The sequence below is a fragment of the Pogoniulus pusillus genome, unplaced genomic scaffold (assembly GCF_015220805.1).
Source record: "Pogoniulus pusillus isolate bPogPus1 unplaced genomic scaffold, bPogPus1.pri scaffold_143_arrow_ctg1, whole genome shotgun sequence".
NCBI lineage: Eukaryota > Metazoa > Chordata > Aves > Piciformes > Lybiidae > Pogoniulus > Pogoniulus pusillus.
In genome coordinates, this window is record NW_026974578.1 from 15,589 (window position 1) to 30,827 (window position 15,239).

Genomic DNA, 15,239 nt, shown 5'->3' on the forward strand with positions numbered 1-15,239 from the left:
TGCGCAGGGGCCAGGTCGGGAGCTCGGCGGGAACGGGAACGGGAACGGCCCCGGGCCTAGACCCCGGCCCCGACCCCGGCCCCGACCCCGGCCCCGGCTCCAGCTCCGGTCCCAGGCTCAGCCCCCCCCCCCCCCCCCCCCGGGCGCTGTCCCTTTAAAAGCGGCGCCGCCATTGGTGCACTGAGGCGGAAGTGCCCTCCCAGCCCCCCCGCTCACTTCCGGCGCGCCCGCCGCCATCTTGAGCGTGGCGGAAGCGAGGCCTGGGGGGAGGGGCGGAGCCTTCTGCTGTGACGTCACCGCCGTGGTGACATCAGGGTTGTGACGTCACAGCTGGCGGGCGGGCGGGGGGGGCCTGGGGCTGGCAGGGAGAGGGAGCCAAGGGAGGGCACCCAGGGGGGATCTGGGATCTGCTGACATCAGCAGAGAGCCAATGGGGGGGGAGGATCTGCTGACGTCACCTGAGGAGAGCTGGGACCCAGTGACGTCACTGGAGAGATCTGCTGACGTCACCGGAGAGGCTCTGGGATCCGCTGCAGGGCCAATGGCAGGGCCCGGGGGGGGCTGGGATCCAGCGGCCTCAGGAGCTCAGGGATCCAGGATCCAGCAGCACCAACTCAGCAGGGTCTGGGATCCGCTGGGGCCTTGTGGGGAGCCAGAATCCACTGCCCTGCTGCGGCGTGGGCGGTCCAGGATCCACTGAGGCCGCAGGGATCCAGGCCCCACAGGGGCCCTGCAGGGATCCCAGGCCCTGGTGCTGCACAGGGAGATCTGGGATCCACTGGCAGCAATTGGAGCGATCCAGCACTGGGCAGAGCTGGGATCTACTGGAGCCATGCGGGACAAGAGGAGGTGCAGAGCCCTGGCCCCAGCCTGACAGATCCCAGGATCCACAGCCCCAGCCCCAGGCGATGCTGCCTGGGACCCACCGGAGTCACGAAGAGAGATCCAGGCCCCACAGCCTCCCCCCCAGCTGCTGCTGCCTGGGATCCACTGATCCAGGATCCACTGATCCAGGCCCCACAGCCTCCCCCCCAGCTGCTGCTGCCTGGGATCCACTGATCCAGGCCCCACAGCCCCAGCTGCCATTGCAGGGAGCTGTGGGATCCACAAGCACTGTGGGAACTCACTGGAACCACCTGCAGAGATCTGGGACCCACCTGGCCCCCCCCAGCCCCCACGCAGAGCAGCCTGGGATCCACTGCCCCAACCCCCACCCTGCCCCCCCCCAGCCCCCAGGCAGAGCAGCCTGGGATCCACTGCCCCAACCCCCCACCCTGCCCCCCCCCCCAGCCCCCAGGCAGAGCAGCCTGGGATCCACTGCCCCCCCCCCGCCACAGCCAATGAGCAGGCTCCGAGTGGGTTACACAGATTTATAGATCACTCCAGCACAGACACAGAGCCCCGGGGGGGGGGCGGGGCGGGGCGGGCCCGGGGGCATCCCCCCCCCGCGCCGGGGGGCCGGGGGGGGGCGGGGGGGGGCAGTAGATCGATAAGGCAAACAAAGGCTCCTGCGCACTAAGAGTACGGAGAATAAATAGCTGCGGGACCCCCCCCGGCCACACCCAGCCCCCCCCGGGGGTCCGCCCCCCCCCCCCCCCCGCCAGGGATCCAGGCCCCACCCTGCTCCCTTGGGGATCTCTTCTGCTGCTTTCACCCCGCGGGGCTGGGGCCTCCCCCCCGCCTCCCCCCCCCCGTTATTGCCATGGAGGGGCCGAGGCCGAACAGTCCCGGGAGGGGGGGGCTGGAAGAACGGGGGGGGGGGCGTGGGGGGGGCGTGGAAGGTGGGGAGGGGAAAAGGGGAGGGGCCCCAGGAGTGACCTCCCCACCCCCCCCAGGGCCGGTAAAGTGCAGGATGGGGACCCCCCCCCCCATAGGCTGGGATCTGCCCAGGGATGGGATCCCCCTGGGCCCCCCCCAGGACAGGGACACTGCAGGGGGTGGGAACTGGATCCCACTGCCCCCTCCCCCCCCCCCCCACTGGATCTCCACTGGACTCCACCCCAGCACACGCTCACACCTGATTGGCTCTGGCCTGGCTCCCACTGCAAGCCCTGCTCACACCCGATTGGCTCTGGACTGGATCCCACTGCAAGCTCTGCTCACACCTGATTGGCTCTGGACTGGATCCCACTGCAAGCCCTGCTCACACCTGATTGGCTCTGGACTGGATCCCACTGCAAGCTCTGCTCGCACCTGATTGGCTCTGGCCTGGCTCCCACTGCAAGCTCTGCTCACACCTGATTGGCTCTGGCCTGGCTCCCACTGCAAGCTCTGCTCACACCTGATTGGCTCTGGACTGGATCCCACCCCAAGCCCACCCTGCAGCCCCTCCTGGCTGGCCGCAGACCAGATCCCGCCCAACCCGGAGCCGCTCTCCTGATTGGACAGGGACCAGGTCCCAGCCCAAGGTGGAGCGACTCCTGATTGGCTCAGGGCCAAGCCCCGCCTCAGCCCGGCAGGGCTCCCGCTGGATGGAGGCCGGACCCGCCCCTCCAATCCACAGCCACTCCTGATTGGATCCCGGCCGGATCCCGCCTCGACCCAGAGTCGCTGCTGCCCAGGCCGGGGCCGGGCCAGGAGCCCTTCCCCATTGGACTGCGGCCAGCCCCGCCCACTCCCTGATGCTCCTCTCTCCTGATTGGCTCCAGACCCTGTCAGAACCAGAGCCACACCCACCCCAGGCTCCCTCCCGATTGGCCCCTGTGGAATCCCTCCTGATTGGCTGCCCGCCAGGTCCCGCTCGAGCGAGAGGCTGCTCCCCATTGGCTGGAGCCCAACCCAACGCTCGCTGCTGATTGGCCCAGGGCCAGATCCCAGCCCTCGGCAACGACTGCTGCCTGCTTGGCCGCTGGATCCCAGCTGCTCCTGATTGGCTCACACCCGGAGCTCACCACAGCTCCTGATTGGCTCCAGGCCTGACCTTGCCTCTATTAAACACCACTCCTGATTGGCTCACCACTGGATCCCAACAGAACGGAAAGCTGCTCCTGATTGGCTCACAGCCAAATCCACAGTGACTCACAGAGGCACTCCTGATTGGTTCACAACTGGATCCCACTCCGAATCAGCATCACTCCTGATTAGCTCAAGACCAGATCCCACTCCAACTCAGCATCACTCCTGATTGGCTCATGACCAGATCCCACTCCAACTCAGGCTCACTCCTGATTGGCTCATGACCAGTTCCCACTCCAACTCAGAGTCACTCCTGATTGGCCCAAGACCTGCTCCCACCCCTATCGAGTGCCACTCCTGATTGGCTCCACACTTGAACCCCCTCGCAAGCTGCTCCTGATTGGCTGGGGACCTGATCCCAGCACCTCACAAGTCCCCTCGGGATTGGCTCGACGCTGGACACGCCCCCCCCCCCCCCGGAACCCACCAAAGCCTCTCCCGATTGGCTCCACCTCTTCTCCTCTGCCCCTGGCTCCTGCCCCGCCCAGCAGCGCCCTGCTCCCTCCCCATTGGACGGCGGCTGGATCCCCCCTGCCCCGCCCTTAGTGCAAATGGCTTCCTGCGGCCTGCAAACGGGAACGAGGCTTGGAAGAACGAGAAAAGCGGCGCCGGGGGGGGGGGGGTGGGGGGGTGGGGTCACGACTCAGGCTGCCCCACCCCCGCCTCAGCCCCTCCCCCACGGCCACCCCCGAGGGAGGCATCCCAGGGGACGCCCCTCCCTCCTCCCCCCTCCCCCACCCCCCTTAGACCAAAGTGCAAAGTGGGGGGTCCCGGGCGGGGGGGGGGCTGCTCCCCACGCCCCTCGCTGTGCTTCTCGGGTATAAAAACGAGGGGCTCGGGCTCGGGGGGTGTGGGCTGGGCCCACGGGGGGGGCAGGGTGGGGCTGATGGGGGTCACGGGATGGGGGGGGAGGTGTTCGTGTCGAGGCGGCGAGGGGGGGGGGCTGGGCTGGGGGCGTGGGGCCGTGGCGCGGGGGCCGTGGGGGGTCTCGGTGCGGGGGGGGTGGGGGTGTCCCATCCGTCCGTCTGTCCGCCCGTGGGGGGCGCTCACAGTCAGCTGACTCGCTCGGGCAGAGGCGTCCTGGTGTCCACCGGCTCGTCCCGGCCCGGGGGGGGCCGCGGCACCGAGGCGTTGGGAGGGGGAGGGGGCGGGGGGGGAGCTGCCGAGGCCGCTGACGACAACGACGAGGAAGAGGACGACGAAGAGGACGAGGAGGAGGATGAGGAGGAGGAGGGGGGGGGCAGTGTCTTTGTGCTCGGGCTCCCCTCGGTGGTGTTTGTAGGGCGGCTGGGGCGGGGGCGGCGGGGGCGGCGGCGGGGGGGGGGGTGGGGTGAGTCTTAGCCGCCTCTTTGCCGCCGCCGCCACCGCAGCCGTCGGGCGCCGCCGCCGCCGCCGCTCCCCCCCGCTCCTCGGGACAGCCGCTCAAGTCCTGCGGCGGCACCGGCGCCGGCGGCACGGGAGGAGGAGGAGGAGGAGGAGGAGGAGGAGGGGGGGGTGGGGGGGGTGGGCTGGAGCTGTCCTCGGGGCTGGCAGGGGGCTCGGGGGGCAGCGGAGGCGGCGGGGGGGTGGTGCTGCTGCCGGTGCCGGTGCCGGTGCCGCGTCCCTTGGGGCTGCTCTCTTTGCTGCGCCGCCCTGGGCTGCGAGCGCTGCGGGGTCCCTTGGGGGGGGGTCCTCGTTCCGGGGGCGCCAGGGGGGGCAGGGCAGCCTTGGCCGCCTCCAGCGCCGCCGCCTCCCTCGCCTTCCTCTTCTTGATGGGCAGCACCGTCTCCTGCGGCGCCGCCGGGCCCCCGGGGCTCGACGTCTTCTTCTTCGCCTCCGCCGCCGCCGCTCCTCCTCCTCCTCCTCCGCCGCCGCCGCCGCCGCCGCCGCCGCCGGCTCCGCTGCCCGCCGCGGCCGCGGCGCCCCCCAGGCCCCCCGGTTTCCTGCCCCGCTTCTTGGGCACGGCCTGGCTGTCCGCCTCCGCCTTCCGCTTCCTCCCGGGCCGCTTGCTCGCCAGCACCGGCGCCGAGCTGCTGGCGGCGGCCGCCTCGCCCCGCGGAGCGCCCTGCCCGCCCTGGAAGGGCATCTTCACCAGCAGCTTGCCAGGGCTCTTCTCCAGCACCCGCTTCACCTGCACGCCCTCGCCCGCCGCCGCCGCCGCCGCCGCCGCCGCCACCGCTCCGCCTTTGGGCTTGGCGGCGCCGCTGCCCTTGGGGCGCCCTCGGCCGCGTCCGGTGCCGGCGGCCTTGGGAGATTTGGGCTTCTTGGGGGGTCTCTGCTCGCGCCGCGAGGGGCTGCCGCGCCCGGTCACCGTGAAGTCGAAGTCGTTGGGGTCCAGGGAGGTGTCCCCAACCTTCTCGAAGTAGGCGATCAGCTCCACCTTGGAGCGGAAGGCTTTGCCCTGCGGGCTGGGGAGGGCAGCGGCGGGCAGCAGGGGGCGGCGGAGCCCCTGCCGCTGCTCCCGGTGCTGCCCAGTGCGCTCCCGGTGCCGCCCAGCGCCCTCCCGGTGCCGCCCAGTGCGCTCCCGGTGCCGCCCAGCGCCCTCCCGGTGCTGCCCAGTGCGCTCCCGGTGCCGCCCAGCGCCCTCCCGGTGCCGCCCAGCGCCCTCCCGGTGCTGCCCAGTGCGCTCCCGGTGCCGCCCAATGCGCTCCTGGTACTGCCCAATGCGCTCCCGATGCTGCCCACTGCCCTCTCGGTACCGCCCAGAGCCCTCCCGGTACTGCCCAATGCGCTCCCGACGCTGCCCACTCTCCTCCCGGTGCCTCCCAGTGCTGCCCAGAGCCCTCCCGGTGCCGCCCAGTGCGCTCCCGGTGCCGCCCAGCGCCCTCCCGGTGCCGCCCAGTGCGCTCCCGGTGCCGCCCAGCGCCCTCCCGGTGCCGCCCAATGCGCTCCCGGTGCCGCCCAGCGCCCTCCCGGTGCCGCCCAGTGCGCTCCCGGTGCCGCCCAGCGCGCTCCCGGTGCCGCCCAGCGCGCTCCCGGTGCCGCCCAATGCGCTCCCGGTGCCGCCCAGTGCGCTCCTGGTACTGCCCAATGCGCTCCCGGTGCCGCCCAATGCGCTCCTGGTACTGCCCAATGCGCTCCCGGTGCTGCCCACTGCCCTCTCGGTACCGCCCAGAGCCCTCCCGGTACTGCCCAATGCGCTCCCGACGCTGCCCACTCTCCTCCCGGTGCCTCCCAGTGCTGCCCAGAGCCCTCCCGGTCTATCCCAGTGCCTTCCTAATTGCTCCCAGCACTCCCAGCGCCCTCCCAGTAACTCCCAGTAGCACCCAGCGCCCTCCTATCAGCTCCCAGTGCCCTCCCAGTAGCACCCAGCGCCCTCCTATCAGCTCCCAGTGCCCTCCAGGAGCGCCCTGCGGCGCCGCAGCGCCCCCCAGCGCTCACTTGATCAGGTAGACGTCGAACTTGCCGGCGGAGCGCCCGGACTTGCGCTGCTTCAGCTTGCGGGTCCAGCCCTCGGGCAGGGTGGGGTCGTCGTACATGGGCCCGCGGTCGCGGATGATGGAGCGGCGCTGCTTGGGCGAGGCCGAGGCCTCCGGCGCCGCCGGGGCCGCCCCGGGCGCCTCCGAGCTCTCCTCCGCCTTGCCAGCCTCGGCCGGCTCCGGGGAGGGCTGCGCCGGTTCGTGCGGGGCAGGCTGCGGCTGCGGCTGAGGCTTCTCCTCCTTCCGCTCCTTCTTCACCTTCTTGGCCTTGGGGGGCCTCTCCTTCAGCCCCCCCAGGTTCTCCTCCGACTTCTCCTCCCTGCGGGGCACAGAGGTGGAAGCGGTCAGGGGGGGATGGAGGCAAAGGAGAAGGGGAGGAGAAGGGAAAGGGGCAAAATACAGGATTTCAGCCCCAAAACTGAGAGATCTGACCCCAAAATCAGGATTTCAGCTCCAAAACTGAGAGATCTGAGCCCAAAACTGAGAGATCTGACCCCAAAATCAGGATTTCAGCTCCAAAACTGAGAGATCTGAGCCCAAAACTGAGAGATCTGACCCCAAAATCAGGATTTCAGCTCCAAAACTGAGAGATCTGACCCCAAAATCAGGATTTCAGCTCCAAAACTGAGAGATCTGAACCCAAAATCAGGATTTCAGCCTCAAAACCAGGGAGTGGAGCCCAAAATCAAGAGATTTGACCCCAAAATCAGGATTTCAGCTCCAAAACTGAGAGATCTGACCCCAAAATCAGGACTTCAGCCCCAAAACCGGGGAGTGGAGCCCAAAACTGAGAGATCTGACCCCAAAATCAAGAGATCTGACCCCAAAATCAGGATTTCAGCCCCAGAACTGGGGAGTGGAGCCCAAAACTGAGAGATCTGACCCCAAAACTGAGAGATCTGTCCCCCAAATCAGTATTTCAGCCCCAAAACTGGAGAGCTGAGCCCAAAATGACAGAGATTCATGCCCCAAAACCAGAGATTCCTGCCCCAAAATTTCAGACCTGTACCCAAAAGGTGAGACTTGGCCCCAAAAATTCAGAGATCCGAGCCCAAAACTCAGATCTGAGCCCAAAACTCAGAGATCTGAGCCCAAAACTCAGAGATCTGAGCCCAAAACTCAGAGATCTGAGACCAAAACTCAGAGATCTGAGACCAAAACTCAGAGATCTGAGACCAAAACTCAGAACGCAAATTTGAGACCAAAACCTTAAGATCTGAGCCCAAAACTCGGAGCCCTGAGCCCAAAACCTGAGGATCACTTCCACCACTTCTACTTTCGACCCCAAAATCTGAACATTTGCCCCCAAACTCTCAGATTTGACTCCAAACCCTTCAGAATCAGCCCCAAAACCTCCAGATTCGGCCTCAAACCCTGCAGGCACCTCAAGAACCCTGAGACTCAGGCCCAAAGCCTGGACCTTGGACCCCAAAACCTGGGGAATCTCCCCCAAAACCCCCGGAGGGGATCCTCAACCTCCCCCCCCACTCCCGGGGAGCAGCTCTGGGCGGGGGTCCGGCGCCAGTGCCCCTCCCCCCTGCGTGTCCTGGCACTGAAACTGGGGAGGGGGAAGCAGGGGGGGAAGGGGAGCAGGGCTGGAGGGGAGGGGGAGCAGGGATGGAGCTGGCAGGGGAAGGGGATGGAGCTGAGGGGGGATGGAGAGCAGGGACGGAGGGGAAGGGGGAGCAGGGCTGGAGCTGGGGAGGGGGAAGGGGAGCAGGGACGGAGGGGAAAGGGAGCAGGGACGGAGGGGAAAGGGAGCAGGGACGGAGGGGAAAGGGAGCAGGGACGGAGGGGAAAGGGAGCAGGGATGGAGCTGGGGCAGCATCGACGCCGAATTTGGGTGGGGGAAAGGAGAAAAAGCCACCCGGGATCAGCATCCCGATCGCGGCGTGGATCCGGCGGGACGGGAGCGGAGACCACTCCCGCACCGGCACCGGGGATGGATGCGGGGCCAGGGGGAGGGAGGCGGCGCCCGGCAGGGTCGCGGTGGGATGCTGGAGGGCTGGGGTCGGGCTGGGGTCGGTGCTGGGATCCTGCAGGGCTGGGGTCGGGCTGGGGTCGGTGCTGGGATCCTGCAGGGCTGGGGTCGGTGCTGGGATCCTGCAGGGCTGGGGTCTGGCCGCTGCCGGAGCTGGGATCCTGGGTCCTGGGGTCTGGCCGCTGCCGGTGCTGGGATCCTGGATCCGGGGGTCGGGCTGGGGTCGGTGCTGGGATCCCGCAGGGCTGGGGTCTGGCCGCTGCCGGAGCTGGGATCCTGGATCCTGGGGTCTGGCCGCTGCCGGAGCTGGGATCCTGCTCCCCACCCAACTGCGATCCCGGATCCCACCGGGCCGGGCTCTGGCTGATGTCGGTGCCAGGTGCCCACAGCGCTGGGATCCTGTCGGGGTCCCGCTCCTGCCGGTGCCAACGTCCTGGTTCTGGGCTTGCCCCTCCCAGCGCCCGGATCCCACTCCCCGCCGCGGCAGAATCCTGCTCCTCCCGGTGCCACGGACCCGCTCCTCGCCGTGCCGGGACCCTGCTCCTCCCGGTGCCAGTGACACTTCCCTCGCCGTACCGGGACCCTGCTCCTCCCGGTGCCACGGACCCGCTCCTCGCCGTGCTGGGACCCTGCTCCTCCCGGTGCCACGGACCCGCTCCTCGCCGTGCCGGGACCCTGCTCCTCCAGTGCCACGGACACTTCCCTCGCCGTGCCATGGACCCACTCCTCGCCGTGCCGGGACCCTGCTCCTCCCGGTGCCACAGACACTTCCCTCGCCGTACCGGGACCCTGCTCCTCCCGGTGCCATGGACCCGCTCCTCGCCGTGCCGGGACCCTGCTCCTCCCGGTGCCGGTGACACTTCCCTCGCCGTGCCGGGACCCTGCTCCTCCAGTGCCACGGACACTTCCCTCGGCGTGCCATGGACCCACTCCTCGCTGTGCCGGGACCCTGCTCCTCCCGGTGCCACAGACACTTCCCTCGCCGTGCCGGGACGCTGCTCCTCCCGGTGCCACGGACCTACTCCTCGCCGTGCCGGGACCCTGCTCCTCCCGGTGCCACGGACCCGCTCCTCGCCGTGCCGGGTCCTGCTCCTCCCGGTGCCATGGACCCACTCCTAGCCGTGCCGGGACCCTGCTCCTCCCGGTGCCACGGACCCGCTCCTCGCCGTGCCGGGTCCTGCTCCTCCCGGTGCCATGGACCCACTCCTAGCCGTGCCGAGACGCTGCTCCTCCCGGTGCCACGGACCCGCTCTTTGCCGTGCCGGGACCCTGCTCCGCCCGGTGCCACGGATCCACTCCTCGCCGTGCCGGGACCCTGCTCCTCTCGGTGTCAGGGATCCACTTCTCCCCGTGCCAGGACCCTGCTCCCCACTCAAGTGGGAATGTCCTTCCCAAAGAACTGGGATCCTGCTCCCCACCGTGCCGAGATCCTGCTCCTCTCTGAACCGGGATCCTGCTCCGCACTGAACTGGGATCCTGCTCCTCACTGAATCAGGATCTTGCTCCTTGCCGTGCCGGGACCCTGCTCCTCGCCGAGCTCCGGTAGCAGCACTGGGATCGCTGCCGGGATCGCTGTGGGATCAGTGCCGGGATCGGTGCCCGGATGGCTGCGGGGATCACTGCTGGGATTGCTGCAGGATCGCTACTGGGATCGGTGCCGGGATCACTGTGGGATTGCTGCGGGGATCGGTGCCGGGATGGCTGCCGGGGTTGCTGCGGGGATCGCTGCCGGGATCGGTGCCGGGATGGCTGCCGGGGTTGCTGCGGGGATCACTGCCGGGATCACTGCCGGGATGGCTGCTGGGATGGCTGCCGGGATCGCTGCCTGGATGGCTGCCGGGATCACTGCGGGATCACTGCCGGGATCGCTGTGGGATCGCTGTGGGATTGCTGCCCGGATGGCTGCCGGGATCGCTGTGGAATCACTGCTGGGATCACTGCCGGGATCGCTGCGGGGATCGGTGCGGGGATCAGTGCCGGGATCGCTGTGGGATCGCTGCTGGGATCGGTGCCGGGATGGCTGCCGGGATGGCTGTGGGATCGCTGCGGGGATCACTGCGGGGATCACTGCCGGGATCGCTGCTGGGATCGCTGCGGGGATGGCCGCCGGGATCGCTGCTGGGATCACTGCCGGGATCACTGCCGGGATCGCTGTGGGATCGCTGCTGGGATCGGTGCCGGGATGGCTGCCGGGATCGCTGTGGGATCGCTGCGGGGATCACTGCGGGGATCACTGCCGGGATCGCTGCGGGATCGCTGCTGGGATCGGTGCCGGGATGGCTGCCGGGATCGCTGCCGGGATCGCTGCTGGGATCACTGCCGGGATCACTGCCGGGATGGTCGCGGGTGCAGCCGAGGAAGCAGTTCCGTGGCAGGCAGGGGGCGGCGGCGCAAGGGTGGGCTCCGGGCGGGCAAGAGCTGCCCCTCTGGGGGCAGTTGGGGGGAGCACAGGGCAGGGAGGGGATCTGGGGGCAGTCTGGGGCGAGTCGGGGCTCAGCGCCGGGGGGGGCTCGGCGCCGGGGGGGGCTTGGCTGGAGCAGGACATTCTGGGGTGCAGGGAGGGAGTTTGGGGCAGGGGCGGGGGGGGAGGAGCAGCTCGGGGCACGAAGCGGTTGGCACTTGGGGGGGCAGAGCTGAGGTCACTTGGGGCGATCTGGGGAGGGGATCTGGGGTGGTTTGGGGGGCAGCGAGGAGGGGCCGGGGGGGGGGGGCAGCCTGAGCTCTGCTTTGGGGCCAGTTTGGAGCAGTTTGGGTCTCAGTGCAAGGTGCAGATTTGGGGGGGGGGGCTGGAGGGGGGCCCAGGGTGAGCTCCAGATCGGAGGCATTTCGGAGGGGGGGGGGCTGCGTTTTGGGGCTGCTCAGGGGGGGCTGGGACGTTTTGGGGTGCAGGGAGGGTGCAGTGCATGCAGGACAAGGCCCAGGGGGGACACACACAGAGGCTGTATTTTGGGGGGGGTCCCCCCTATTTCATGGCCTAGTTGGGGGTGTCCCCATTTCAGGGTGCCCCTGGGGGGGGGTCACATTTTGGGGGGGTCTCCTCCACACTCCTTAGTAGGCAGAAGGAAGTGGCTGGGGGAGAGAGGTCCTCACTGGGGGTACACAGGGAGCTGGGGGGGGGTCCCTAATTCACACATCCACACTCGGGGGGGTCCCCCTAACACCTGGGGGGGGTCTCCTAATTCACACCTGGGGGGATCCCCCTGACACCTGGGGGGGGTCTCCTAATTCACACCTGGGGGGATCCCCCTGACACCTGGGGGGGGTCTCCTAATTCACACCTGGGGGGATCCCCCTGACACCTGGGGGGGGTCTCCTAATTCACACCTGGGGGGGATCCCCCTGACACCTGGGGGGGGTCTCCTAATTCACACCTGGGGGGATCCCCCTGACACCTGGGGGGGGTCTCCTAATTCACACCTGGGGGGATCCCCCTGACACCTGGGGGGATCCCCTAACTCTTACCAGAGGGGGTCCCTAACTCGCACTGGAGGAGGATCCCCTAATTCACACCTGGGGGGGTCCCCTCAATTCACACCTGGGGGGATCCCCTAATTGACACCGGGGGGGGGTTCCCTGCTTCAACACCCGGGGGGGGGTCACCTAATTCACACTTGGGGGGTCCCTAATTCACACCGGGGGGGGTCCCCTTAACTCATACCAGGGGGTCCCTAACTCACACCGGGGGGGGGGCAGTGTGGCAAGGCCTAGCCGCAGGGGCGGGGGGGGGGGGAGGTGTCGCTCCCCTTCCCCGAGACCCTTCCCCCCCCCGGCAGAGGCCTGAGGGTCCCTTGAGTGCTACTCTAAGTTGGGGAGGGGTCCCCAAACCCCTCGGACCCCCACGGGTGGCTAAGCACAGGGGCGGAGGGGCCGCGGCCGCTCGTGACGCACTCGCACCCCCCAAAGCCCCCCCCCCCCAAACACCCCCCCCCCGCCCCCTCCCCTTCCCTTCAGCTCCGTTCCCGCGCTCCAGAGCAGGGCAAGGAAGGGGGGGGGGGGGAAGGAGGGGAGGGGGGAGGGAGAGAGAGGATGAGGAGGGAGGGAGGATGAGGAGGGAGAGAGGATGAGGAGGGAGAGAGGATGAGGAGGGAGAGAGGATGAGGAAGGAGGGAGAGAGGATGAGGAGGGAGGGAGAGAGGATGAGGAGGGAGGGAGAGAGGATGAGGAGGGAGGGAGAGAGGATGAGGAGGGAGGGAGAGGATGAGGAGGGAGAAGGAGAGGATGAGGAGGGAGAGAGAGAGGATGAGGAAGGAGGATGAGGAGGGAGGGAGAGAGGATGAGGAAGGAGAGAGAGAAGATGAGGAAGGAGGGAGAGAGGAAGAGGAGGGAGGGAGGGAGGATGAGGAGGGAGGGCAGGGGAGAGGCAGGCAGGGGGTGTGTGAGGGGGGGGGGGAGATGTTTCGCGCGGGAAAACAACCACCCCCCCCCCACACACACCCCCCCTGACTTACCGCCCCCCACCCCCCCCCCGCCCCACACCGCCGCCGCTCCCCCCCCCCGGGCCAGGCAGCCCCCCCAGGCCGCGGCCCCGCCCCGGCCCCGCCGGTGCCTTACAGCCGTTCGTCGTCTCCGCTCGGCGCCGCCGCCGCCATTTTCTGCGCGGAGGGAGGGAAAAAAAAAGGCAAAAGGGAAAAAAAACCCAAAAAAAAAAACAAAAAAAAGGCGGCCCGGGGGGGGGGGGGAGGGGGGCGGTGAGGGGGGGGGGGCGGCCCGGGAACGGGGGGGGGGGGAACGGAGAGAGAACGAAAGGGGGGGGGGGGGGCAGCGACACTGACGGAGAAAAGGGGGGGGGGGCTGAGGGGGGAGGGGGGGGAGGGACCAACGAGCGGCGGAGACGGAAAACAGCGCGGGGGGGGGAAGGGTTTTTGGGGGGGGGGGCTGAGGGGGGGGGAGGAGGGGGGGGGGCAGCCCCCCGAGTACCGAAGCCGGAGGAGGAAGCGCCTGGAGCGGGCCCCTTGGACGCTCCGCCTAGGGCGGCGCTGCTATTGGCTGCGGCGCTTGCCGCTCAAGGAGGCGCCGGAAGGGGATTGGTGGAGAGGAGGAGTTAGCACCGCCCCCCCACGGCGACTGCCTTCCCCCCCACCTCCCGCCCCTCCCCTCCTGCCCCTCGGCCCCGCCCCGCTCCGGGCCGCCGCTGCCCTCTCCTTGGCGCTGATTGGCTGAGCGGGGCGGGGCCGAGCGGCGGGCGGCGGCGATTGGCGGGGGGAGGCTGTCAATCAGGGGCGCGCCAGAGGGAACGGCGGAAGGGGTGTGGGGGGGGAGATGGGGAGAGGGCGGGGCGAAGGGCAGTCCCGTGACAAGGAAGGCGCTCTCTGATTGGCCGCCGCCGCCTGCCAGTCACGGCCCCGCTGCCGCCTGCGCCCGCGGTTTGAAATCCAACGGCAGAGCCCCGCCCAGATAACGGCTGCCGCGCGCGGGGGGACCTGGGACCCCCCCAGAGACCCCCCCCGGAGCACACTGAGACCCCCCCCCAGAGACCCCCTGGGACCCCCCCCAGAGACCCCCCCCGGAGCACACTGAGACTCCCCCCCAGAGCATCCCCTGGGACCCCCCCCAGAGCATCCTGGGACCCCTGAGACCCCCTGAGACCCCCCCCAGAGACCCCCCCCCGGAGCACACTGAGACCCCCCCCCCAGAGACCCACTGGGACCCCCCCCCAAAAGCATCCTGACACCTCCCCCAGAGCGCCCTGAGACCCCCCCCAGAGCGCCCTGAGACCCCCCCCAGAGCACCCTGGGACCCCCCCCAGAGCACACTGAGACCCCCAGACCCCCCCCCAAAGCATCCTGAGACCCCCCCCGAGAACCCCCCACAGCCACCCTGGGACCCCCAAAGCCCCCCGAGACTCCCTCTTGGCCCCCTCTTGGCCACTTCTTGACCACCTCTTGGCCCCCTCTTGGCCACTTCTTGGCCACCTCTTGGCCACCTCTTGGCCACCTCTTGGCCACCTCTTGACCCCCTCTTGGCCCCCTCTTGGTCACCTCTTGGCCACCTCTTGGCCCCCTCTTGGTCACCTCTTGACCACCTCTTGGCCTCCTCTTGGCCACCTCTTGGCCACCTCTTGGCCACCTCTTGACCACCTCTTGGCCACCTCTTGGCCACCTCTTGGCCAGCACTTGGCCACCTCTTGACCACCTCTTGACCACTTCTTGACCACCTCTTGGCCACCTCTTGGCCACCTCTTGGCCCCATCTTGACCACTTCTTGACCACCTCTTGACCACCTCTTGGCCACCTCTTGGCCCCCTCTTGGCCACCTCTTGGCCACCTCTTGACCACCTCTTGACCACTTCTTGACCACCTCTTGGCCACCTCTTGGCCACCTCTTGGCCCCATCTTGACCACTTCTTGGCCACCTCTTGACCACCTCTTGGCCACCTCTTGGCCACCTCTTGACCCCCTCTTGGCCACCTCTTGGCCCCATCTTGGCCACCTCTTGACCACCTCTTGGCCACCTCTTGGCCACCTCTTGGCTACCTCTTGGCTACCTCTTGGCCACCTCTTGGCCACCTCTTGGCCACCTCTTGGCCCCATCTTGACCACCTCTTGGCCACCTCTTGGCCCCATCTTGACCACTTCTTGGCCACCTCTTGGCCCCCTCTTGGCCCCCCCTTGGCCACCTCTTGGCTACCTCTTGGCTACCTCTTGGCCCCCTCTTGGCCACCTCTTTGCCACTGTCGCCCCCTCCCCACCCCGGGGGTGTCCCTGGGGTCCCTTCCCCCCCCCCTCGCCCCCTCCCCACCCCGGGGGTGTCCCCTGTGCCCCCCCCCCGCCCCCCCTAATCCCTCTGCCCTGCTCCCGATTTAGCCTAATCCTGTGATCAGCTCCTGGGATTAGGAGGGCAGAGCCCCCCCCGCCCCCCCCCCCGCCCCCCCGCCCCTCCCTGCTTCCGCTCCCCCCTCCCCCCCG

At 68.9% G+C, this 15,239-nt stretch overlaps 1 protein-coding gene across 1 annotated transcript; it reads right to left on the reverse strand.

Moving 5' to 3' along the window:
* Positions 1-1,356: 1,356 nt before the first annotated feature.
* Positions 1,357-12,995, reverse strand: LOC135173928 (methyl-CpG-binding protein 2-like). Its single transcript, XM_064141141.1, is given in 5 exon segments — positions 1,357-5,048; positions 5,050-5,111; positions 5,114-5,342; positions 6,316-6,672; positions 12,886-12,995. Coding segments are annotated over 5 exon segments (2,115 nt in total). The 5' UTR covers positions 12,924-12,995; the 3' UTR covers positions 1,357-3,619.
* Between the last annotated feature and the right edge of the window lie 2,244 nt (positions 12,996-15,239).